Consider the following 26,822-nt stretch of genomic DNA (forward strand, 5'->3'; position numbering starts at 1 on the left):
TATTTCAAGCAGTCAGAGGAAGAAGTGGTAAGAGCAGACAGCCTTCTCGTCATTGTGTAGATGTTTTCTATCATTTTTTACATTTGTGTGTGTGTGTGTGTGTGTGTGTGTGTGTGTGTATGTGCGCCATCACCCGTATGATCCTCTTGTTCTGTGGCTTGTGTGTATTCCTGCAGGCTTCAGTGTTGGTAGTTTCCTGTAGTTGGTGTTCGGTTCTTTTCCAGTACATTCTTTTCTAGACATCCATTTTCCTTATTTTTAGCCGCCACCATTACATGGGAACGATCTAGTGAGCCGATTCTGATTTATATCAAACCAAATGATGCTGATTATCTGAAAGGCCTGTGATTCTGTTCTTATGCCCGTGAGATTCAGGGCTGCTAATCATGCTGTGATTGAGCTGGGAGTGGGATTAGATTCATGCATTTTCATCAGTCTGAACACCTCTTATTGCTCTCTTTCTCTCTCTCTTTAGTTTAATTTTGCAGATGAAGCAGTGCATCAGGCCATTCACACAATAGAATACTGCTTAGGCTGCATCTCAAACACTGCCTCTTATCTACGACTTTGGGCGTTGAGTCTCGCCCATGCCCGTAAGTAATGCACACACACACACGCTTGCACATTTATTGTATCGAATACAAACCTGAAAACTGGTCATACCTGGGCCTGGGAAATAAATGGAAATTTCTGCAGTTAATGTAAGATTTTTTGGTTATGCTCAGCTCTACTTTATAGACTTTGGTAATGTAAGCCCCTGTAAAAGAAGTAAAATCCTTCCTCCAATCATGAATTAATTAATAAAATTCCATTCCAACAAGTAATCCATGAATGGGAACCCTGTACAAATGTAATGACATGCAGATATAAGTAATTGTTTAGGTGTTTCTTAAAATGTTTCTTTTTTCTTACAGAGCTCTCTGAGGTCTTGTGGTCAATGGTGATGCACATGGGCCTTGCTTCTAGAAATTTTGGTGGATTCTTTGCCCTGTCAATTATCTTTGCCTTCTTCGCTACACTGACAGTATTTATTCTGTTGATCATGGAAGGACTGTCTGCCTTCCTTCATGCTCTTAGATTGCACTGGTAAGTACACACACTCTATTAAATTACAGTTAAACAGTTTAACGAGCTGATTGCCCCTTATCAATGGCTACATACAGACTGCAGAAAAAAAGGTTGATTCTTTTAATTGCTTAAAGCAGCAGTTTGTAACTTTTGGAGCTCTAGTGGTTAATAAACAAAACTGCATGCGTCTTGCGGAAGGACATTGTAGCCGGAGCTACTTCTCTCTGTTTATGTCTATGGCCCTGTCCCAAATGGTACACTTCATGTGCATTTTCGGGCTTGTGGACTTACAATGGCTGCTGCGTGCGCATCCGTTAAGTCCACGAGACCGTAGGGTGTCCCATTCGTCGTTTTAGCTTTCAGAAGAGTGTTTGCGAGCACCCCCTTTAAGGCCGCTATGTGCCCTCGATGCACATTTCTGCTGAGCCCACAAGTCTGCGAGCTACACAGAGGACTTCTACCTGGCAGTCAAAGCGGCATTATGTCACGAAAGTGCAGACCGTGAAGGTTTAGGGTGCCATTTGGGACAGGGCCTATGACAAGTCACGCAGGTACTGGGCTACTCTGCAGCGTTACGACGCGAGCCAGTCTAAAATAGTCCGAATATAAACACGTATTATAGGTGCACCGTAGTGATTCAGGATAAGACAAAAATATGGTTTGGAAAATGGATTCATGATGTACTCGCTCAGTATATACATTTTGCAAATTTTGAACACAAAAAAAGTTACGCACCTTTAATCTTATTCTGTACACATAAAGTGTAATTATTTGCATGTGTGGGAATGGCATTCTACAATCAAATTTACTCCCTGACAAGTTGCCAAACCAAAAGTCCATGTTTTAACACCAAACTGAATAAGTACTCTCTTTTGGACAGTGACAGCTCAATTTAAATGTGCTGCTAGAGATAACCACAAACAGTAACCACCATTTAATTTTGTTTTATTTCCAAGCTGTAAATCACTGACTTTGTTTCCTACTTCATTTATGCAGGGTGGAGTTTCAGAATAAATTCTATACTGGACAAGGCTTCAAGTTCATGCCTTTCACTTTTGACAGCATTCTGGAGGGCAAGTCTGAAGACTAAACCGCACCCACATTCTCTCCTTTCCCAACTGCCACACCTCTAAACTACAGGAGCCAATCAGATTACGTGTGAGATTTTATGATTTGTGTGAACACTGTGACTTTGTAAGGCTCTAAATTTCTCAGGTGTTCTACATCAGGACATTAATGGAATAATTTTCAAGAAAGTAAACTAAAAGTAATTAGTAGAAGCTGAGCTGAAAATAATCTGGGCTAGAACTGCATAACATATTCGCAATGTTTCATAACTCTTACTTGATATGTAATAATACACACTTAAGTGGTGTTACCATACAGCACACAGGAGAATGAACAGCTTGTTTTTTGTCATAAAAGCCTCATACATTTGTACATACTCTTTAATCAAGGCACAATATCATTACAGTTTCCCATACCATTATAGTACAGGTGGAGATTCTGTCTATTTCTGATATTTTTTCCCAGTATCTTAAATTATTAGAGTTTGTTTTTTATGTATCTTTTATCCTTTGTTGAACACATTTATAAAATAGTTCTCATGCAAAGGGACCTCATTTCAAATGCAGCAAAGCAAGCTTCATTTTATGCCATTTTACAAGCTTCTGTCATGCAGATGATGATTTCCTCATCAAGCATATCAGAATAATAGTTGCAGATAATCCTCCAGATTTAATGCAGATCTTTTCACTCCTTTGCAAACACAAGTAAAGAGTAGTTATATTTTAGTTGGTCTTGAACTGTTTCTGTTTTGTTTTTTTTAGGTTTTTTTGCTGTTGTCTTTGGACAATTAAAGGCAAATACACATCTAAGCTATGTTAACCTTATGAATCTGTTTGCTGCAGTGCCCAGTTCCAGGTTTTTTGATTGTTGTTTATAATTGAGTTTACAACATGTATATGCAATGGCTCTTGAAGAAAACGTGTTTGCTTGCTACAGTAGATGTCCGATGCAGTACATTTAGTCTTGGAGAAATTAACTATACCAAGTAAAAGCAGCCAGTGAAGCTGAGTGATTTATGTCTGTTTAGTTTGTCAATAAAGAAGGACTGGATATGAACTCATAATTTTGTTTTTCCTTTTTTGTATGTGATGATAAATGTTGATAAATCATGTCTAAAAGTATAGTAAAATAAATATAATAATCATTCTTAATATATAGCATGATTATATAACACCTAAAATATAAATTTTTTAAAAAAATATTAAATAATATACATTTTTAAGTGTCATTGCTGCGCTCTGATTGTGATATTTGACCAGTTTTGTTTTGTCTGTTTTTTTTTTCTCTGCAAACAAAAATACTTAAAAAAAATAAATAAAAATAAATAAAAACTAGCTTTATGTGTGAGTGGAGCAACAGCAGTTTCCCCTCTCCCTTCTTAAAGCATTCTGTAATCACTCCCACTTATTACAGAGGGAAATCCCATTCCAAGTGATGCTGGAGTGAAAAGCAAGCGTCAAACTTTCAAAAAAACAGCCCCTCGCTCCAGTCAAATTTAGTCCAACGTCTCACTGCTGTTGGACTAAATATCAACACTCTTGGGACACAAAGTTTAAAACATAGTTGTTCTACAATTACAAGTACGTCCTATCTACCTCATTTATTGTAATTACTATGGTGTTTCCAATAACACGTGTCTTAATCGTAATTTTCAGGATCAGGTTTTACGCTTTAATGACTCATAAATCGATTTGAGCTGTTTGTCTCATACCCTTGCGTAAGTGAGTGAGTCGGTGGGTGGGTATGTGTCCGTGTGTCCCTTGCCAGACTCTAGGGAGGGTGGAGACTCCCCTTAAAGGGTCAGCGTGGGTGTGACCTTACAGTAAGTGATCCTGGTAGGGGGCTGGACTGAAGAGGGAAAGGGAAGACCTGACGGGCGGGCTTCACAGGGAGCTGTGGTCACACACACCTTGGAGGGAGAGTCGTCTTCCACCGACTGGCTGACATCCCGGAGTAGACTTGAGGGAAAGAGGAAGGAAGGAAAAGTTTGAGGAATTATAGCAAACCTAGAGAGTAGTACGTAGTGGTAGTACAGGTGTAAGACTTGTTGAAAGACTGGTTCAAAGTAGCCAAGGAAAGTTGCCGAGGGTTGTTGCCTGCAAGTTGGAGTCATTCCGCTCTGATCGTTGGGTGTCATTCAAGTCTTTTTATAGTGCTTTATTTTTACCCTAGGACTGCGTTCTTGCAGACTGGGCCACGTGTGTGCGTGCTTCTGCTCTCTGTCTGCAAGTAAGCTTGTGTGTGTATTCATCAGAGTGTATTTGAAACCGAGCCATGGCCGACACAGACTTCAAACTGGAGCGCGCCGTCTTTGCCGAAATCTCTGATGATGACGATGAGGAGGTCGCCTTGGTGCCGGCTTCCACCAAACCTGCCACGACAAGCAAAGTGTTCAAATCAAGACGAGGCGATGATGATGATGATGATGATGGCGACCCAGCGAAGGAGGTGGATCTGGTGTTGGGGCCAGGACTCGATGGAGGTGGCAGTGGTGACCCTGAGAAGTCTGAGGCCCAGGCTACCGGCATGATGGTCTTGGCACTCCTAGACAAAATCATAGGTGTGGTGGACCAGATCCAACACACTCAAACAGGTCTCGAGGCCAAGCAGGAGACCATGGAGAAGAACATGAGCAGCATCCAGACGGAGCTGGCCAAGCTGGCGAAGAGTCACGTTGGAACATCTGGGACAGTCAACAAGCTCCTGGACAAGGTTCGAAAGGTGAACGTCAATGTGAAGAGCGTGCGCACGGACCTGGAGAAGCAAGCAGGACAGATAAAAAAACTAGAGAACAATGAACATGAGCTCCTCAAGAGGAAGAACTTCAAAGTGCTCATCTTCCAGGTGAGTAATGAGTGCATGACAGAGCGTACGATTGCAAGGTCTTTGATATCCAGACATGGCATTCCATCTCCTTTCAGTTGTCCTAACTAATAGCTACTAATTAGTCTTTTAGCACATACTTCCTTTCAAAGTGACTTAAAGGAAAGCTTTGAGCAACCTGGAGTAATTTACTTACTCAACTGCATGAATCACTTCTTGCAGGGTTTGAACTTTAAGTATTTTGGTTACCATTCCCAACTCTAACCAAGGAACTACACCACCTTCTGATTTTGGAACTGGAACTAATTCTGGTTGGTTATGCAAGCTTGATCTGTGGTCTTTTCCTCACCATTCTAGTATAGGTCATTCGTTTTTTTTTATTTTTTAGAACGGCTGTGGAAAACTGCAAGTTATATGTGGCCAGATCTGATTTTTCATTGTTTTCATTAATTTATTGTTTGACTGCAGTCATTTTTGCTTGCATGGGCACTTTGTTTGTCATAGTAAAAAAACAAAAATGGCAGCGCCCAAGACCACTATATGTTCCTTAATCTATATCTTGACTTTAAATTGTTACCTTTGAGTTAGCTTTTTATAATACAATTAAACAGTGAAATGAGGCGTTTTAGCATGTTCATGTTGCGCAGGGTCTGCTGCGTGAGTATGTATTTGCAATCCTCCTTCTCAGGTCTCTTTTGGAGTACACATGGATTCCTCTGCAGGGCTTGGCCTTGAATTCCCCACTCAGTATCATAAAGTGTCAATTCACTCCTGTGTGAACCTTCAAAGGTTCCTGTCTCATCTCACAGCAACCTCTGAACAATGCTGGATCAGCACATTCCATTCTATACTGCAAATATTGCATCCATGTCAAAAATTAGCTAGGTTTTTAGCTGAAGTCTGTAGAAATATATGAAATACAGCTCAAAAGAGCCCAAACACCACACGGCAGAGTGATAAAGTATGTTTCCGAGAGACAGATTTCTGTGTAAAATAGTCTATGATTTACATTCCTGCAAAGCAGTGGATCTAGATATGAAGTAGTTGATGGTTCCCTCAGGAATTAGGTCACTTATCTCTTTTTCCTGCACCAAATCTACTGCAGAGACATCATCCGATGTGTGCACTTTCATCTGAAAGATTTCTCTGTCAGATGTTAGAGTAATATCCAGTAAATACTTTTGTAATAAATTTATAATTTATCATGTGCTCTATGGTTAAAAATTTGAGGTTGCATCAGTAAGATTTATTAATATCTATAAAGAAGTCTCTTATGCTCGCTAAGACTGCATTTATTTGCATTTATTTATTTATTAGTAAAATAGTAATATTTTGAAATATTATTACAGTTTAAATAACTGTTTTCTATTTTAATATTTATTAAAATGTAATTTATTCCTGTGATGGCAAAGCTGTATTTTCAGCATCATTACTCCAGTCCTCAGTCACATGATCCTTCAGAAATCACTCTAATATGATGATTTGCTGCTCAAGAAACATTTCTTACAGCATTTATTTGACAATTTTTGTAACTATGTAAAAGTTTTTAATGTTACTTTTGATTAATTTAATGCAGTATTCATTTCTTATTCACTTTTACTGACCCCAAAGTTTTGAACAATAGTCTATTTGAATAAAGATGTTTATAAGATTATTATAGATTAATTAGTGTGTTTATTCACAAATATGATGCTTAAAATAGACCGCAATGCTTTCCAAATGTTGCACTGCACTCTTTCACAGATGTCTTAGCAACGTACATGTGCTTTCTGGGAAATAAGGTAATTGTACACTGCCTGCACAAAGAGAAGGCCTATACTTTTTCCTTAATGTGTCTCTCACTCTCTCTGTGATGTGTGAGATGGTTGTCTGTGGCAGATAGTTGGCAGGTGTTTGAGGGTATAGAATGAAGACATTAAGATGTCTTCTGCATAATTACTGTGTACCCGTCTATAGAATTATAATCCTCCTGTAATTTAAAATAGATTAGTTGATTTCTGTAGATTCGAGTATTATCATACAGCCCAGTCACTATATGGTTTATTGGTCCACTCACACTATTTATCATGACTGAACTTACTGTACTTCAATAGAATATGAAGGAGTTTTACATGAACATCTCTAAGTTTAGTTTAGTCAGGATGGGAATAGGAAGAACTATATCGCATCATTTATTTGTTTTAGCTACTGATTCACTAAAGGAATTATACAAATCAGGTATCTGCACAATTTTCATTTTTTTTTTATTTGAAAGTTGTAAATAACATACATATAGATTTTTTTTTTTTTTTTGCATTATGGTTGTGTAAGTTTAATTTACAATGACAGGAGGTGCGTTTAAGCTGAAAAGAATAGCCATGTCATAATTTAAATAATCATGGAACTGCTATTTTGTGACATTTAGGCAAGGTTTCACAGACAGGGCTTAGAATAAGCCAGGATAGGCCTTAGTTCAATTAGGACATTTAAGTAGCTGTTAAAAGACAAAACAATGGCAGTGATAATGCCAAGTTGCTTTCAGTTAAAACAGCTAAACATGCATTTTAGTCTGGGACTAGGCTTAAAGGGATAGTTCATCAAAAAATGAAAATTCTGTCATCATTTACTCATCCTCAAGTAGTTCCAAACCTGTATGAATTTCTTTGTTCTGCTGAACACAAAGGAAGATATTTGGAAGAATGTCAGTAACCAAACAGATCTCGTCCCCCCTTTTACTACCATAGTATTTATTTTCCTTCTATGGTAGTCAATGGGGGACGAGATCTGTTTGGTTACTGACATTCTTCCAAATATCTTCCTTTGTGTTCAGCAGAACAAAGAAATTCATACAGGTTTGGAACTACTTGAGGGTGAGTAAATGATGACAATTTTCATTTTTGGGTGAACTATCCCTTTAAGCCTTGTCTATGAAACCGGAGGATAGTGTTTGGTTAAACCAAATTGTGGAACTAAGGTTCTTGTAACGATTAGTAAATAAGGTTAGCAAATGTTTATATGCTGAAAAGCTGCAAACAGTGTTTAGTTACCCTGAAAATAACACCAGACACTTCATATGTAGAGACACTTTCTTTAGTGTTTTACTGGATCAGTGTGTAGGGTGTAGCATGCTGCTGTGTGGATCGCAGGTGTGAAGAGAGTCAAGCAATCTTGTTGGAGTCGTATTAAGTGTGTTTAGAGCGTGCTGGATCGCAGTATGGACGAAGGCTCACTCTGAGACCCCCATCCCCCTTGAAACTTTCCCTTACATTCTAATTATAGTGCAGAATGCGGTAATGTCTGCAAGGCTACCATAATGACACTACTGTCAGTCGAGAGAGAAAGAGAACCTTTCAGCTTTAGAAGTACCGCTGGAAATTTGCAACTAGCTTTGTCAGAGATCCAACGATAAGTCATTTGTTAATATAGAATAAATATATTCTAAATAAAATAGATTTAAAAATACTTATTTAATATGAATTACATTTTACAGCATTAAATACTAGGGGTGTAACGGTACATGTATTCGTCACGGTTCGGTGCATACAGTCAGGCCCTGTTTACACTTGGTTTTAAGATGCGCTTTAGTCGATCAGATCACAATATATAACACTAAATACAGGTGTAAATGGGGTGTAAGACGTTTTGAGCTTATCCACTTTTGACCACTTCCAGAGGTAGTTGAAAACGCATTCGACCAGATTGCTTTCTTAGTGTAGACCAGTGTTTCCCAATCCTGGTCCTGGAGAACCCCCAACACTGCACATTTTTGATATCTCTCTTATCTGACACATTCATTTGAGATCTTGGAGTCTTTACTAATGAGCAGATGGGTTCAATCAGGTGTTTGATTAGGGAGACATCAAAAATGTGCTGTGTTGGGGGTTCTCCAGGACCAGGATTGGGAAACACTGGTGTCGACAGTTGAATACGTTCGAACAGCTGCAAAAGACCTCCTACTCTCCGTCTACTGACCTAATGCATAGACATTATGGGAAGCGCTCTAGCCAGATGGGAATTAAACTTTGTCGGCTTAAGATCCAAGTTTGGTTTGAAGACAAAAAAAAATGTACCAAGCACAATGTTCTCGACTCTCACTATTCCTGATTTCTAAAGCCTGGAACACACCAAGTCGACGAAAGCAGACTGCGGGGTTGGCTCATGTCGGCAGCGTCTGGGTCCGACACACCAAACCGACGCTCAACACCCGACGGCCAATTAGCACGTCCGTGCTGCGCCTGCGTAAGAAGAAATGCCTTTCCGTACCAGCAGGTGGCAGTAGCTGAACAGCCAATCAGAATGATCAGATGGCCCGACGGACCGATGAGCTCCGACGCAGATTCAATCGGCTGAAAAAAAAAAAAAGCAGACGAGGACCAACTTCAGCCGACAATGCAGAACACACTGAGAAAACTTAGTCGGCCGACGAAGAAAAACTGCCAGACGGCAGACCGCCGGCTTGGTGTGTTCTGGGCTTTACACACACTCATCGCATTCAGTGTGGTCTTGCGACTGTCAGGGCAGAAACGAAAGCTGCTGCTCTCCGTGGTCAAAGATCACGTGATCCCAGATCAAAAGGTCTGGGGAAAAAGCATTTATCTGCCCATAGACCCTTCTCTCGAAGAAATCAGGACAGAAGTGGTTGAAAATGGAAAAAAGAGACGGATTAAAATACCAGGTGTAAACGGGTATGTGTCTCCCTCGTCCACTTGTCATCCGATCAACCAAAACGAGCCAGAAAGCGGCATCCTTTTTGTTTTCTTTATTTTACAAGCACAATGTTTTGTTTTTATTGTAGATTTACACAAATTAAAATAGACTTACTCTTATCTGTATGACCATAAATTGAGTATTTTAAGTTGTTTCTGCTGTTATAATGAGACAAAATCATTTCGCTGTGTGTTGTTGAAGTCTCACTATTACGTAGTTCTGGCATGAAACTCTAGATGGCGCAGACTGATAGGTCCTTAACACTTTTTCTCCTTCTCGCTCATCTTTCTGTGAGTTCTTGAAAAAAAACATAATATTGAACTTTGTACATCCGCCATTGTCATCGCATGTTAAAGGGTTAGTTCACCCAAAAATGAAAATTCTGTCATTAATTACTTACCCTCATGCCGTTTTACACCCGCAAGACCTTCGTTGATCTTCGGATTTTCAGCGTGTCGAATCATGATTCAGATTGCGTGTCAAACTGCCAAACTGCTGAAATCACCTGACTTTGGCGCTCCGAACTGCGGATTCAACACGCTGATTCATTATGCTCCGAAGCTTCCTGAAGCAGTGTTTTAAAATCGGCCATCACTAAATAATTTGTTATTTTGTTTTTTTTGGCGCACCAAAAATATTCTCGTCGCTTTATAATATTAATACTGAACCACTGTACTCACATGAACTGATTTAAATATGTTTTTAGTACCTTTATGGATGTTGAGAGAGGAAATGTCATTGCTCCCTATGTAGGCCTCACGGACCCATCAGATTTAAACAAAAATATCTCAATTTGCGTTCCGAAGATTAACGAAGGTCTTACGGGTGTGGAACGGCATGAGCGTGAGTAATAAATGACAGAATTTTCATTTTTGGGTGAACTAACCCTTAAAGGCAACACGTTATTCAAACCAATAGGTTTGAAAATAGCCGTTGCATTTTACCACGCAGCATTGGTCAATCTATCAACAGTAACAAATCAACAGTTCCTCAATTTTTTTTATTTTAAGCAATCAGGAATCTGAAACATATCAAATGACATCATCCAGATGTTCCAATCACAAAGAAATCTCTGCACAAGTTTTATTTTTCATTTTATTTAATTTTTCAGGGTTTGTACCTTTATTATACAAGAGATGCTTTTCAGTTTTGCAGCTGATTGTGAACGAATACCTTTTGTTTTTTATCATCCCTACAAAAAATATGACCTATGCAAGAGTGCATTCTGTTTACTGCTAAAGGAGGCTGTACTTGTACCAACTAACGTTACCTCAGGGGGGCTAAATGCCGCTAGGTGGAATAAACTGCAATTTGCATTACTGTCTGTTCAACTAGCATTGGGGATTTGTTCCTTTTACCTGTTGTACCGAACTCGATTAGAACCGTGACCCCAAAACCAATGTATGTACCGAACCGTGACTTCAGTGTATCGTTACACCCCTATTAAACACAATAAATTGCGTAGCATGATAAGCTATCAGTCATGGTCACTTAGATTGTAATATCTTTATAGCAGTGTGATTGACAGTACATAAAATACGTTTTTCCATTAATAAATTTGTTTAATGACTCCTTGAAATCCACAGATGTCATTTTGTGCCCGTAAATATGTTATTATGCCTTTCAATCAGTGATTTGACCTTATTGCACTTAAACAGAAGCATCTCATGTTAATGTAACATGCCGGATGAGGTTCGGTGTGTTCCAGCACTTTGCTGTTGTTTACTCTACAGCAGCGTTACTGCATTTAGCCTCACTAACGAGTCATTTCCTTCCAGCGCTGCTCTGAGAGGCTGGAGGGGAAAAACATTGGTGATGTAAATGGTCTCTAATGTTTTTAATGCAGATGGAACTGAAAGATGGAAGATGACAAGAGTGAGTGAGGTCATTTATTGGTGTATTTGCAAAGTGTTCTGTTGGCTTGTGCACCTATTTCCCATCATTTCTCCAGGCAGATGTTAATGAGGATCATTATGGTCTGTTAGAGATAATCAGAAGAGATCTACCAGAGGGATCGCATACAAAGAACACTTTCTGTGTAGCCTATCTTTCCTGGGAATGAGCAAACTCAGAAATGTACGTTAGCTGAAAAAACATTATATGCGCTGCAGATGTATTATATAGTGTGAATGTAAATATGCAGATATTATAATTGAGTGCAGGCATGCATGATTAGATATGAATATTTGTTTACCAGTATAGGCAAATGTGCCCTTGTCTGAAACCACATGTGAAACTGAAAATGCGTGTGTTGTAGTTTTCTAAATGAATATAAACAATTAAATTTATATTATCAGTATAACAACTGACATTGAATTTGTAAATCAAATAGAATTTATGCACTCAAACTGCATGAACTCCACAAGTGTAAAACCTGATGATCATGATTTGTGAATGATCTAAAGAGCATCTTGTGTTTTACTGTTACATTTATTTAATTATTAATTTATGTATCAATATTTATACCTTTTTAATATATCATTAATATCATGGATTTTTTAAATATTTATTATTAGTTTTACTACAATAGCATTATTTATTTCTAGGGTTAAAAATGATTTTCACTGTGATCACAGACTTTTAAATACAATTTACACTGTATACACTACCTTTTAAAAGTTTGAGATTTAAAAAAAAAAAAAAAAAAAAAAAAAAGAAAGAAATTAATACTTTGGATGCATTGAATTAAACATGGCAGTAAAGACATTTATAATGTTACTAAATGTTTCTGATTCATATAAATCAACATCAAAGCGTCATGAAAACAATTATTGCAGTTTCCACAAAAATATTAAGCAGCACAACTGTTTTGAACATTGATAATAATAATATTTTCTTTTAGTGTCATATTAGAATGATTTCTGAAGGATCATGTGGTACTGAAGAGTGTGTGTGTGTGTGTGTGTGTGTTTAATTGCTCATGAAGTCTCAGTTTCAGTCTTCTCTAATGGAATGTCCACTCAAGCTGCAGGTTACACTACTGGCATTTATCAGATATCTAATCACAGACCCCTGAGGTCTACATAAATTACCCCTGTAAAATTGGACTCCTGTAGGTGACAGGCCTGTGTGTGTGTGGGGGGGGGTTCAGGTGTACCCGACTTTATGGGGACAAAATGTCCACACAAAGATGGCAATATCCGAAATCCTTGTACTTGTGGGGACATTTTTGTCCCCATGAGGAAAACGACTTATAAATCGTACTAAATTATTATTTTTTTTTCACACGTTAATATTTCATATGGTATAAAATAGACAAAAAAAGTGGACATTTTAATTGATTTATTCAGAATTGACATTATTCTAAGAAATCTTGGAAGTCAGTACCAGAATATTTGAAATTACAGACACGAGTAGAACTCCATGAAGTTCTTTTTAGTTTATTGGGTGAAACTACGTCCACAGACCTCTTGGTCGTCTCAGTAGCAGTAGCTCATATAAAGCCATTTTCATTGCATTGTCTAAAATGTTATTTCCTTTTGCAGCTGTGCACCTGTGGTGAACATGCATGTCAAAACGTACTATTTTTGGGATCTAAATGCCATTAGCTTCCTTGTGCACACAGACAGGGATGTTGCAACAGTGGGTTATTTCTAGCGAAGCTCATTTCCACACCATAAAAAAAAAAAAAAAAAAAAAAAATCATGCTTTGGTAAATCTTAAAGGTGCGGTATGTAGGAATGACACCCAGTGGTCGAAATAGGTAGTGCAGTCCAAATTCAAAATATTGTTTGCCCCGCCCCCTCCTTCAAAGACACGGGTTGCCAGCTTGAGGACAGGCAACAAGAGATAGTGCAATTGACAACAAAAGCCAAAGAGACTTACACACTGTAAGTTGATGAGTTGATTTACCTGTGTTTTAATATGCTGTCGTTCATAGAGATTTTTAGATGGATGCAAAGGCTTTTTAGGTCGGGTAGAATCTGCGATTCTCTGACCCAGTTTGTTTGCTGGTTTCCATGGCTGCAATACGCTGTGTTTCCTGCCAACTGGCAACCTGTGATGTTGAAATACTATTGGATAAACTGGCAACATGCGGTTTCGCACAGACCAAAACAAAGACAGACATTCCGACACGGAACGCACATTTCAAAGTAGAATATCTGGCTGTATCATTGTTTTTCTGAGAAACAAGTAGGTGAACTTGGCATGTTTCCTAAATATCTGCAAACACATTGGGGTATTTTTATGCTTTATTAAAGTGAAAATCTTACATATAGCACCTTTAATTTAGACATACTAAGTCATAATTATGACATTAAAAATTCAAAATGATGACTTTCCATATGTCATAATTATGACTTTTAAGCCAGAATTGAGCTTTTTATGTCATAATAATTGATTTACAAAAGCATGATTTTTTTTTTTCCCTGGTGGGCTTCCATGCATTTTTCTATTGTAGTCTGGTAAGAAAATGCTAAGAGGTTGTTGGGTAGTGGTTTGCTAGGCAGAAGATGATGAGGTGTGGCTGTGACTTATAGGGGTTTGCGTGATATACTGTTGGCCTCTGCTCTATTTTTGTGCTGAATTCAGGGTATCATATTTACCCAGACAGCAGTGTGTGTTCAGTGTGAGCGTGTGTGTGTAGGTAGACTGCGTATTGCGTGTTAGTCCAGGCCAGAATGTGATGTTTGATGAATGGGCTGAGGATAAATGAGGCATGAGTTTCCACCCGTGTGTGTGTTTATTAAGCGTCAGAAGAAGTGGGCACTGGCCACTTTTATTTTTTTAACATGTTAGATAATATGTCAAATATGACATACAGGAAATGACACCTGAAAGTGTGTCACATCGATAGTGTATTACAGGTGTTTTCTCCCAGGTTCTGGAATTACTTCATACTTCCATATCGCTTGCATAGGGCAGGGCTGCAGATGAGTACGGAGCAACACTTGATACGGTTGAACCAGAGCCAGACACAGCAATGCAAATCTAAAATCTGAAGATAAGTTTCATCTTCACTTATAATAAACCTGGATTAGGAGTCATTCTACTCCAATTATACTGAATGGTGTCCATTTCAGTTCAACTTCTCTCACTCCCTAAGATGCAGTTCCATTTGAACTCTTGCATAAACAAAAGCATGTTTGGCTTGTTAAGAGCATCATGGTGGCAGCAAATGCAGTGAAAAAGTTTTTTAATAACAATGTAAAAGTCTTCACTGTCACTGTTGATCATATTTAATGTGTGTGTGGGCATATATGCATTATGATATGTACAAACAGGCTGGTAAAGGAGGTTATTGGGTGAAAAGCCTTTACCTCTTTGACATTATGAAGCTGTCAGATGCAGAAGCATGCAAACAGCGGCTGGCTCCTGTTTCAATCGTGGTAGTTTAATTTAGCCTTGAGCCAATGAGACAGAACCCATAGTGTGTTGCTGTGCCTGTTGGATTCATTTGATGCTGTCTTGGCCCCTAAAGTGCATGTGGTGTCCTGACTGACATAACGCAGGTCTTGTCTCTTATGCAAGAGAGAGATTGTGTTTTTTTAACGCCTGTCATGATGAAACCCATACTAAACTCATGATTAAAGTTGTTTCACGTTCTCAGTAGGAGTTCTCCTGTACAGCTGCTGTTCTGAATCCAACAGAACTCAACAGCTGCTCCGTGTCTCAACCTTAACATGCCTTTCAACATCACACACATACACAGCTGTTATCAACCCATCACCGGCTGATTTTGTTTTGCTGGATATGTCATGCAAACTACTGCACCAACTGTTTTTGCTGTTGTCTTGGTAACGGTTGTCATGGTGCATTTGTCCACAGATAGCTGGTAATCTGTGTAATTGTTTGCCTCTTTTAGGGGGTTAGGATAGGGATCCTTCTATATATACAGAGTGGGCTGACGGGTCTTTTTAGCACAGAGCTTTTGAGCAGGAGTTTCAGGGTATTATACAGCACCAGACACACTGGCAGCAGTGTTAATGTGCTGTTTATGGTTGCTGTATTTGTACTGCTCTACATAATTGCAACCTGGGGCCAGTTGTCTAAAATGTTTAATCTGGATCAGAATGATCTGGGTTTGGAAATCCTATGTTTTGCGATCCAGGTTCAGGTAATCCATCTTACTTTTGTGCCGGTTTTTCAAAGCAAAATTGGATTGGATCACCCTGATCCAGATACACACTTTTTCAGGGGGGCATTTCAATGCGTTTGCGTTCTCTCAGAAGAGCTTTACATAGTGTTCACCTGAGAAACGTTTTGCGTTCGCTCGCTAACTTTTGACTGGTTCATCTCTTTTGATTGTGCCAAGTTTACAAACAGTGCAGTGCTTCCCACACATAGACTTTACTTGGAGACACATTTTTGCTTTTATTATTTTATCCTCTTATACTTATATATCCGCCCAAGATAATAAAACCATCCGCGATCGATTAACTAGTGGAAAATCTCCCCTCGCCCTACGCGTTTCGTACCTGCTCGTTATGTGTGCGTCAGAACTGTTTACTTCCGCTGACATTCCCACGGGCGCTGCAGAGACGCGCTGGATATTTCACAAAGAGTGCTGCATGTTGCAAAGTTACAAGGCGGCGCAATAGCTCGCGCAACAGCGCAGATTTATGCCAAGCGATTGCTAATGAACTCAAGTTGATGAATTATGACATTGTCTACTTTATGGCCTTTATATAAAATGTTTTAGACGGTTGTAAGAATCTGAAGGATCAGCCTGCAATTGTGTAGACATTTCAAAATAAGAGTCCCGGTGTATTTCGGGCTTGTTTATAATTAAAAGTCACACGCTAAGTTTTTTCTTTTGGGCATTATTGGTATTTTGGTTACACATTGTATTTAATTTGATTTCCATTTAATTCATAGTAAATTACTGTAGTCTCCCCCACAGGAAGAAAAGACTAAGAACGTTATTTGACACACATATATTATTCATTATATAAATTTTTTGTTTGTATTATTGTTTGGTATTTACAGCTGTTTGGGGATGATTTAATGGTGCCAAAATCTCTTTTAAAAATCTTTTTTAACTTTACTGTAGGCTACTGAAAGGCTAAATATGTAGTAATGTCTAGTTCTAATTTATTTCTTTAACAGTTAAACTAATCAAAATAAAATAAAAATATGTAATAATTTGAATAATAATCAAAGCAAAATAAATATGTGTGTGTATATATTACTTGAAACAAATGTTGTATTTTTTAACCAGTTTTAAAGTTTTATTAAATTTTTGTTCCTGAAACCCACCCTTCTTCTGGGATTAGTATGATCCTGATTTTTTTGGATCAAAGCTATGCCAATATATTACTAAAAACCTGAGATCTAATCTGATTTCAGATTTTTTTTTTTTTATCCTTTTGAACAACCCATTTTCAAGATTTAATCCAATCCGATAGCTGAAATTCAATCAGATTACTTATGAAAACCTGGCCCTTGGTCCAAAATGACCTTTTTGGCTGCTAATGGTGAATGAATTGACCATTCGCAAAGACCCGCCCCCTTTAGTTACTGTTGCTATGCCAGGCCGTTCTCTTGCCACTCATGTTCTCACGCAGTGGAAAATACATCGCGGAGCAAAGAGGACACTGACAACGCGTCGACGGACAAGACACAGCAGGTTACTTTTGATATGAAACAAAGTCTCAAATTTCAAATTTTGTAATTTTTAAAGAAATTTAAACAATAAATACCGTTTTGTGGCTCTTTAATGTGTCGTTCCAGAACGCTGTAGCGCCTTAGATCAAGTGGCTCGTGAACCGAGCCACTTGATCTCTTCTTACTATTCATCAAATCAAATCATCAAATAAACATGAATGAACCACATTTCAACCACAGAAAGATGTCAGTACACATCATTTTTCAAGTTCAAGTCCACCAAAGTTAATCTACTAACTCCCCTGACTGCTTTGTCGGACAAAATGGCGGATTCGACGTTATGATTGGTTAGATCGCCTGTCAATCAAACTCCTGGCGAAGGGAGAAAATGGCCATAAATATTTTTTACCAGCCATGAAACCGCATTTTGCATTGTTTGTTTAGAGCCTTTATTTACATTTGTCCTTATGGCCTTGCATTGTAATGGAAAATAGTGCAGTTACTATATATACTATACTTTATATCCAAGGCACTGCATCTGTCACAAAAATATAAAAAAACAAATGTGATTAGCTGCCCACATGTTGTTTTAGTCGGAGAAAGGTACTCCACATGTGTAGTTTTGGAAAGTTACTCCCACTAAGGAAAAAGTTACATTTAAACCACGGGTTAAGTTAACAGCCAGCTGGCAAACATTTTATTTACACACCAAAGCCAAATTTAACTTGTATTTGGAACTTGGTAAGTGTTAATTTTAGCTTTATACCCACAGACTCCACTTCTAGGCATCTGACTTGCTAAAAGTGTTATATTTACAATAATTAAAATTGTTATTTTTTTACAAGAATCTGTCTAAAAGTGTAATTTACTGTGCGCATTAGTGTCGTTTTGGGCCCTTTTAGCCTTAGCATTTCACTTGTGTCCTTGGTATATGTTCCAGTAATATGCAGTATGCACTTTCATATTTCTTTTAGGTAAGAAACCATGTTATGATTTCAATTATTTTGAGAATGATTTGCTGCATTAAAAGGTGCCTGCTTAGCCGTTAATAAGGGGCCGTTTAATAAGGGGCCGTTTACACAACACCATTTTTAAACTAAAAACAGAAAACTTTTTATGCGTTTTGGCCGTTTATTTGCACCACAACGGCATTTTGGGGGCCTGAAAACGCAAACTTTTGAAAACAGGTTTCAAACGTTCAAGTTTTTAAAAACCATTATTGTTTCCATGTAAACAATAAAAATGCAAATTTGTGAAAACGGTGGCATCATGCTGATACGTGTTCAGTCTATTGGTGTGTAGTGTTTCTTTACAAAGTGACATTGCCAACTACTGGCCTGGCAGCATAATACAGCATTTTTAGTCATTATTGTGATCCGTGTGAACGGCATCGTTTTGACAACATGGCTGCTCAGTTTAATTTACAATAAGCAGAATTGTCAGATTTTTAGAATTGTCAGCATTTATGACAAACTAACTCTTTGACTTGAAAACACTCATGTAAATTTACTTTACAATTCACTTTCATGTTTACGGGTGGATGTTGACGCTTCTAATACAGTGGACATGCAGATGACAATAATTAGAAACAGCTTCTAATGTGCCATCTTAATAATAATATCTGTGATTCAAAAATATGATGTAATCCATGTGGTATTCCTTTAAAAATCTGAATCTGAATTGCTTGCCAACACGCATTACTGGAACTTGTTGAGGTCCGGCAATTTTTTATGGGGAAAAAAAAGTCTTTCCAGTAATGTGATTTCCTTCCCAGTGTTTCCATATATTCTCACTTGTTCTCTGTGTGTTTACACTGAGCTCTCTCTGTTGGCTTTGGCTGTTTGGATTGAGTGTTTGCGGTGTACAGGCATTGTGTAACACCTCAGACATCTCTGGTCCTCTATATTCTGGCTTGTGCTGGAGGTTTAGGCTGTTTATCGGACCGGGGTTCACATAAGGACAAACTTTTTGGATAGGAAAAAAAAAAAAAAACAGAAATGGTTTGTTTTGACATTGCAAATGACCGTAAGACAAACAGTAGTCACTAAACTCAGATGAAGGCGTCACCAAAGTCAGCCAAGGCATAAAGCTCTCATCTAAGATTGTGCAGTTCCTCTAGGATGTTTATTAGGTGTCTCTCACGCAGCACAATATCTGCAGATCTTCAGTCCAGCTCTTGTCTCTGAGCAGCCTGCGAGCCAGTCAATGGATACGTTTGCTATGGTGACAGCATCAGTATTAACTTGTTAGGACGCAGGAAGGAATAGTGATGGTTAAGGAGAGTATGAGTGAGCACTGTTCAGGGAATAAGGCAGATGGAATGAAAAGAGAAGAAAGGTCGGACTAAAATAAGCACACACACATCTTCAGCCTTCACAACCAGATAAAGAAACACATGCAAGTTTACGAGGACTTCTATTAGCACACTGAATTCAGTCCAGACTAAAAAAAGTCTAGCAATTTTTTTTTTTTTTTTAAACTGTATAGTGCAAAAAGTGCAAAGTGCCTTTGAATTAAAAGCTAGACAAGCACAAGCAGACGTTTCAGCACATTGCTTTCTTCAGTGCTCACATTACAACAAACATTCACCCTTTTCTTTGTAGATTAACAATTAGGGATAATCAGCTGGAATCAATTATCAAGAGTAGAACTTGAGAGAGTATGGCAGTAAACATGTATGGCACAGAATATTACAGATATGGAATATCTATGAACTACAGCAAATAAAGTATGCAAACAATACATTACAAACATTACAAAGAAACCCTATTACAAAAAAAAAGAAAAAAGGAATGTTCTAATTCTACATACAAGTATAATGATAAAAAAAAAACAAAAAAAAAACAGGAAAGTTCCAATTCTTTATTCATTTCAGGTCAATTCTGCTTTTGACCACCAGAGGGTGTGTTGTACTTTTAGATACTGCCATTATGTGTGTGTGTGTGTGTGTATAATATATATATATATATATATATATATATATATATATATATATATATATATATATATTATACAGTATCTCACAAAAGTGAGTACACCCCTCACATTTCAGCAACCATTTTATTATATGTTCTCAAGGGACAATACTATAGAAATGAAACTTGGATATACTTTAGAGTAGTCAATGTGCAGCTTGTATAGCAGTATAGATTTACTGTCCTCTAAAAATAACTCAACATACAGCCATTATTGTCAAAATAACTGGCAACAAAAGTGAGTACACCCTAAGTGAACATGTCAAAACTGTGTCCAAAGTGTCAATATTTTGTGTGAGCACCATTGTTGTCTAGCACTGCCTTAATCCTCCTGGGCATGGGTTCACCAGAGCTGCACAGGTTGTTGCGGGATCCTCTTCCACTTCTCCATAATGACATCAGGGAGCTGCTGGATGTTAGACACATGGCACTTCTCCACCTTCCGCTTGAGGATGCCCCACAGGTGCTCAATAGGGTTCAAGTCTGGAGTCATACTTGGCCACTCCAAACAGCACATTGACTACTCTAAAATATACCCAAGTTTCATTTCTATAGTATTGTCCCTTGAGAAGATATACTAAAATGGTTGCTGAAATGTGAGGGGTGTACTCACTTTTGTGAGATACTGTATATAAAAACCCTTTCAGTAAGCAAATGCTTTAATAACACATATTGGGACCATTTCAATATGCTTAGCATCTTTTTATGGGTAGAACACATTCAGTTCACTTTGTTGTGCAATGCTGTTATTTTTGCCCAAATGTATTGAAATATCATTTTGCTTTTTCAAGTTTAGTTTTGTTTTGTTGACCTGTTCAAGTATCCACTGACGTCCCCCCTTTAAAGATGTACTTTATGTGGTTAAGATATGTTTTATTGTATCACTCAAATGTAGATGGCTTTGCAAGGTGTGTGTGTGTGTGTGTGTGTGCTTGAATGAGTGCATTTATTTGCAAGCAGTTCTTTTCTGATGCAAATCCCATAATTGTCTTGGGTTACTTACACAGTCGCAGTCCTAGTTAAATGTGCAAATAATACTGAATCAGTACTTTTTATTATTTCAATCCTTCAGAGGACTTTGGTACTTTGCTTCAGGTGAACCAATGCTGTTTACCACTAGGCCTACAAGAGTTTAAAGGGATAGTTCACCCAGAAATGAAAATTTTGTAATCATTTACTCAGCCTCAGGTTGTTCCAAACAGGTATAAGTTTCTTTCTTCTGTTGAACACAAAAGAAGATATTTTAAAGAATGTTGGTAGCCAGACAGTTGATGGTACCCATTGACTTCCATAGTATTTCCTTCCCTACTATGGTGGCTAACCTCAACTGTTTGTTTTTTTTACCAACATTCTTTAAAATATCATCTTTTGTGTTCAACCGGAGAAACTTATACAGGATTGTAACAACTTGAGGCTGAGTATGTGATAATGATTTTAATGTACTGGGTGTACTCTCCCTTTAAAGGGTTAGTTCACCAAAAAATTACAAATTCAGTCATTAATTACTCACCCTCATGTCGTTCTACATCCGTAAGACCTTCGTTCATCTTTGGAACACAAATTAAGATATTTTTGATGAAATCCGATGGCTCAGTGAGGCCTCCATTGAGAGCAAAGCCACTGAACCTCTCAAGATCCATAAAGGTACTAAAAACATATTTAAAACAGTTCATGTGACTACAGTGGTTCAACCTTAATATTATAAAGCGACGATAATACTGTTTGTGCACCAAAACAACAAAATTCCGATTTCAAAAGGCCGATTTCAAAACACTGCTTCATGAAGCTTTATGAATCTTTTGTTTCAAATTAGTGATTCGGATCTCCTATCAAATGGCTAAACTGCTGAAATCACGTGACTTTGGCACTCCGAACCACTGATTCGATTCGTAAAGCTTCGAAGCAGAGTTTTGAAATCGCCCATCACTAGATATTGTTGAAAAGTCGTTATTTTGATTTTTTGTTTTTAGTACCTTTATGGACCTTGAGAGGTTCAGTGGCTTTGCTCTCAATGCAGGCCTCACTGAGCCATCGGATTTCATCAAAAATATTTTAATTTGTGTTCCGAAGATGAACGAAGGTCTTACGGGTGTGGAACGACATGAGGGTGAGTAATTAATGACAGAAATTTTCATTTTTGAATGAACTAACCCTTTAAACTCATGTAGGCCTAGTAGTGGTAAACAGCATTGGTGAAGTAAAGTCCTCTGACAGACTGAAAAAATAAAAAGTACTGATTCGGTCTCAAAATATTTAAAAACGTGTTGTTTTGTTTTAAATAATAGAACTATGTATGCGTTATGTTTATATTATTTTAGACATTGTTCAAAATATATATGTATAGGCCTATATATATATGAAACTAAACTGAAACCAAACAAACTTTGTAACATGTTTGCTTTAAAAATGTTTTTCTTAGTTTACATGTAAACCACCACATTTACAGTGCCCTCTAGAGGGAGTGCTGCACTCGTACTCTGTATCATTTCAGTTATGGTCCAGTGTTGAAATTAATCTCATTGACATTTTCTCATCCTTGTTGCATAGAAATCAGTTCATTATCTTATTATAAAGCTCCTCCACCCGTGTAATCATGATGATTATCTATCCCAGCGCTTAAACGAGTCATAGCATGCCCTGAATTCCAAATGTCAGTCTGTCTGCATGAGGCAAACAAGGATTGAATGACTCAATGTGAACGTTTTAAGAACAGGCTTTGGGGTGACAAAGTAGAGTGATTACAAGTCTTGAGACGAATGAAGTCCAACTGGTTATGAAGCCAGAATACAATTATTAAGCTGTTGATTAGTTTCTCACAAGGAATTCAGTGTTCAGAGTTAAGTCAGAGTAGGGATTATGTACAGTCCAGCCACTTTATTGCAAAATATACCCTCAACAGGATACATGGACATATTGATTTGGGTTAAAATTGTTTCATAAAATAAAACAAACCCAAATCACAGGCATACAAGATAATATAGGCCTACATGTATTATCTTAAAACTTTCGCTACGAATAAATAGTCCAAAGCAGTCGGTCTAACAACAAAACTACAGTAACATTAATACTTGATCGATTTGTTTTGCCATTGTTTAAAAGGGTCACAAAACCCCTGAGAATTATGGAAAGAAACAAATTCTGCTGAGTACACTGCTGAAACAAAAACATCTGCACATACTTACTTTTACACATCAGTACTGTTTAGTAATACTGAAAGTGAAAATTACAGTTCTCTGATTCCCTTATAAAATGGTGCTATTCATGCCCACTTTAATACCAGCTTCTTAGATTCAGATCTGGAAGCTTAAGAATATTCTGATTTGCCTGGTCTAATCTAATCTTAGTTCCTTAATTTTTCTCACCTCTTACCTCAGGACAAGGTGAAACCTGTGAAGGTCTCTAAGAAGCCAGTGGCTGCAGGAGAAGAAGGAGAGCAGGTCCTGAGTGAAGGAGGTGAAGAAGAACATGGCTCTGAAGAGGAAGTGGAGGTTGAGGAGATCATTGAGGAATCTCGTGCTGAGCGCATCAAGCGCAGCGGCCTCCAGAAGGTGGACGAGCTGAAAAAGGCCTTCAGCAAGGAGCAGATGGAGAAGACCAGGCAGAAAACCAAGGAGAACCTGGAAAAAACCCGACAGAGAACGAAAGAGAACCTGGAGAAGACACGTCAGAGAACCCGAGAGAACCTTGAGAAGACCAAGAAGAGCCTGAGCAAGAAGATGGATAAGCTGGGAACAAAGATGACCCCTAACACCCAGCGCCGTGAAAAGATCCGTAGCTCCAGAGAGAAGATGAAGAAGTCACTCACACCCGACCACACCGTCTACGCCCGCTCCAAATCGACCACCTACCGTGTACCGCCCTTCACCTTCCACGTCAAGAAGGTCCGTGGGGGTGAGATTGAACCCACACCAGAGCCTGAGGAAGAGGAGGAGCAGGTGGAGCAGGATGAGGAGCTCCAGGAGGGGCTTGTGGTGCAGGAAGGAGGCCTAGTGTCAAAGGTGGAGGAAGGTGAACTGGTCAGTATTGACAGCCCAGAGATGGAGGCCTTGCTAGAGGCAGCTGATCACTCACGGCTGGCGTTCCAGGAGACGGTGAGACCAAGGGAGAAGGCTGGCCAGTAAGTTCAGTATGTTAAGTCCTGGAAAAATCTCAACACCGAGAAAAAAAAAAGTGTGGAGGTCTGGAGATAAATCAGGATAATGGGATGTAGGGAACTGAGATGTGCTTGATGGCGGATTAAAGAGCAAATGAATATGGAGTCGCCTGGACCTATGGCTGAACGTTTGGTTTGCTTTATTTCTTGTTATCTACTCAACCCAAAGGTTGCTTTTTTATTATTATTATTATTTTGTTTTCTTCAATTGTCAGTTTTTAAAATTGACTAATGGTCACTTTTTATTGTGTGAAGATACTAAAAAAGATAAAAGAATTTTTAATTTGATTACTAAGACTTAATGTACATTTAAAATCTTAAAAAAACAAATGAATGTGATAGTATTGGAAGTGAGGAGGTTTGCGCTCCGGAAGAATATTTTCATAAACACTCTCATGGCATTTAGATCCTATTAGATGACATATGTTGTTAACTTATTAATTTGCTATCAAGGCTACCCGGTTGCAGCCAATATATGTTTATATTGAAGTGCCCATATTTAATGAACACCCTGTGTTCTTTGTACTATCATGTGATGTGATGGCTGCTGATTTCAACAGTATAAATTAATAGCAAGCCCTTTGCGTCTTGCTGAATGTCTGGCCTTTGATTTAATGCCGTGAATGAACTGTTGGAAGCAGTTGAAAGTGAAATCTTTGAGGTGCTAGAGAGTATGTTGTTAGTTGGAAATATTGTTTTGAGGGGAAGTGAATGATAAAATAGTCTAATTATTTTGAAAATATATAAAAAAAAAAAAAAAAAGGACAGGAAAGAAAGTACTGCAAATAACTACTGTCTTTTGAAATGGAAGATTTTAACATTGGTGAGATTTTTTTCTGGTCTAGTCACTGACGTGAATGTGATCCAAACTCCAAATGTTTCAAACGCTTCACTCTCTGATTCAGACTTGATGTAAAAGACTTGTAATCACTGCTTTTGACATCTAGCAATAGTATAATTTAATCTTTGATCTTTAATCTAAATAAGTAAATGTCAATAGAAGCTCTTAGAAACCTGTAAAATCAAGCAGAATATCAGTCTCTGAAAAGTTTGCTTTTTATAATTCACTTTTATTCATTCTGAGGTGAATTCATTTGACTGTTTACCCTATTTGTACATATACACTTTGACATGCTCAAAGCAAGACTGGTTTGTCTATTGTCTTTCGTATACAGGTACACACATAAATACAGTATTAGGTAAACAGGGGCTTATTCTGTGGAAAAGGTTGTTGATAGTAGACTACTGATATGATCTATCCAAGTCATTGTGTAATTCAGCTCACTGAAGTAAAGTGAAATATATCATATTTCTATCCTATTTGAATATTCAGCTCAGTCACTGATCTTTCATTGTACTTTAAGTGCCTTCATGTCAGATAATCAACCTACATTATCGCATAAGTAGTCTAATTTTTTACAACCAATACACTGAAAGCAAGCATTTTGTATCATGCTTTTTATGATCTTATGTTATGAAAATACACAGTTTTCATGGCACACATGGGCAATAGTTTTCTAGGTGTGATGTCTGAATGAAGCTACTTATTGGCTATTCTGTTGTCCTCGTGAGATTTGTGGCTGTATAAATGGATTGGGTGTAGGTTGCTTTTAATAAACAAATAAAAGTGTCCATCTTTGTGCTGTGAGAACTGAGGCTTGATTATTGGTGAATAAACATACTACAATGTAAACAAACTCTCTTTTTCTCTTCTCTTTTTTTAAAGACACTTTCTCTCCTTTTCATTCTGTATCTACCAAGCTATTTACAGTTATCAGAGAGTGCAGAAGCTACGCACTGTAGATCATTGGCGCCTGTGTTATTGCTCTGGTGAGCGGTGATGAAAAGCTGCATTGTGGTGAAGCAGACACAGGCCACTGACTGCACACACAGCAATATCAAGCTGTACCAGCAAGGAATCTGCAGTGCCATTAGGACATTGTCTTTCAAATTCAGTGTTAGTGCTTTGAAAAAGACATGAAAATATGTATGTGCAAATATAGGACAGGAACATAGCAAAAGCCAAACTAAAGGCCAATCACACTGAAACGACACAGACCAACGCCAGCAGTCACCAGATTATAGCACGTCACTTCTCAGACATTCTAACGCCAATTCAGAATGTTCAAAAGACAAGCTCCGACAGACCCCAACAGAGGGGTAACGCACTGACACAACAAAACCTGAAGAAGTGTCTGACGTCGTCTGTTGGTGCGGTGTGAATTGACCTTAAAAGAGTACATATTAATGTAAGCAGGTAAAATAATGAGCGATCGAATTTCCCTGACCTTTCAAGATACATTAACCCTGTAAAAAAGTTAAATAAAATCTAATCCTGGAAATCTAATAAACAAAGTTTGCATATGTGTGTATGATATTTAGGTTTTTATGGCCCATACAGTATCATACAGTGAGAATATGGAGCTCACACTTGAGGAGAAATAAAACATTTCAGCTTCTAATGAAAATCAGTGAGATCTTTATAACAGTATAGCAGACTA

General features: G+C 38.0%; 2 protein-coding genes across 5 annotated transcripts in view; both read left to right on the plus strand.

The window, feature by feature from the left end:
• Nucleotides 1-3,199, plus strand: part of atp6v0a1a (ATPase H+ transporting V0 subunit a1a) — a 34,688-nt gene extending 31,489 nt beyond the window's left edge. For 2 of the 4 annotated variants that reach the window (XM_051886757.1, XM_051886759.1), the window contains 4 exons: nucleotides 10-27; nucleotides 476-593; nucleotides 915-1,086; nucleotides 2,065-3,199. In XM_051886757.1, the coding sequence (XP_051742717.1) occupies nucleotides 10-27; nucleotides 476-593; nucleotides 915-1,086; nucleotides 2,065-2,158 (402 nt within the window). In that variant the 3' untranslated portion in view covers nucleotides 2,159-3,199. The remainder of the gene's footprint in view (nucleotides 1-9; nucleotides 28-475; nucleotides 594-914; nucleotides 1,087-2,064) is intronic. The other 2 variants (XM_051886758.1, XM_051886760.1) reach the window with 1 other exon arrangement.
• Nucleotides 3,200-3,999: 800 nt separating this feature from the next.
• On the plus strand, nucleotides 4,000-26,018 carry cavin1a (caveolae associated protein 1a). The gene is made up of 2 exons (XM_051886761.1): nucleotides 4,000-4,980; nucleotides 23,543-26,018. Exons 1-2 carry the CDS (start codon nucleotides 4,411-4,413, stop codon nucleotides 24,287-24,289), a joined length of 1,317 nt encoding a protein of 438 aa, XP_051742721.1. The 5' UTR covers nucleotides 4,000-4,410; the 3' UTR covers nucleotides 24,290-26,018.
• The last annotated feature ends 804 nt before the right edge of the window (nucleotides 26,019-26,822 follow it).

The sequence above is a fragment of the Ctenopharyngodon idella genome, chromosome 3, assembly GCF_019924925.1.
Source record: "Ctenopharyngodon idella isolate HZGC_01 chromosome 3, HZGC01, whole genome shotgun sequence".
NCBI lineage: Eukaryota > Metazoa > Chordata > Actinopteri > Cypriniformes > Xenocyprididae > Ctenopharyngodon > Ctenopharyngodon idella.

Excerpts from the sequence above, each read along its gene's own strand:
- cavin1a (XM_051886761.1), top strand. The coding sequence starts at position 4,411 with ATGGCCGACACAGACTTCAAACTGGAGCGCGCCGTCTTTGCCGAAATC. Across the intron at positions 4,981-23,542 it reads TCAAAGTGCTCATCTTCCAG|GACAAGGTGAAACCTGTGAA; the intron begins GTGAGTAATGAG and ends CTCTTACCTCAG.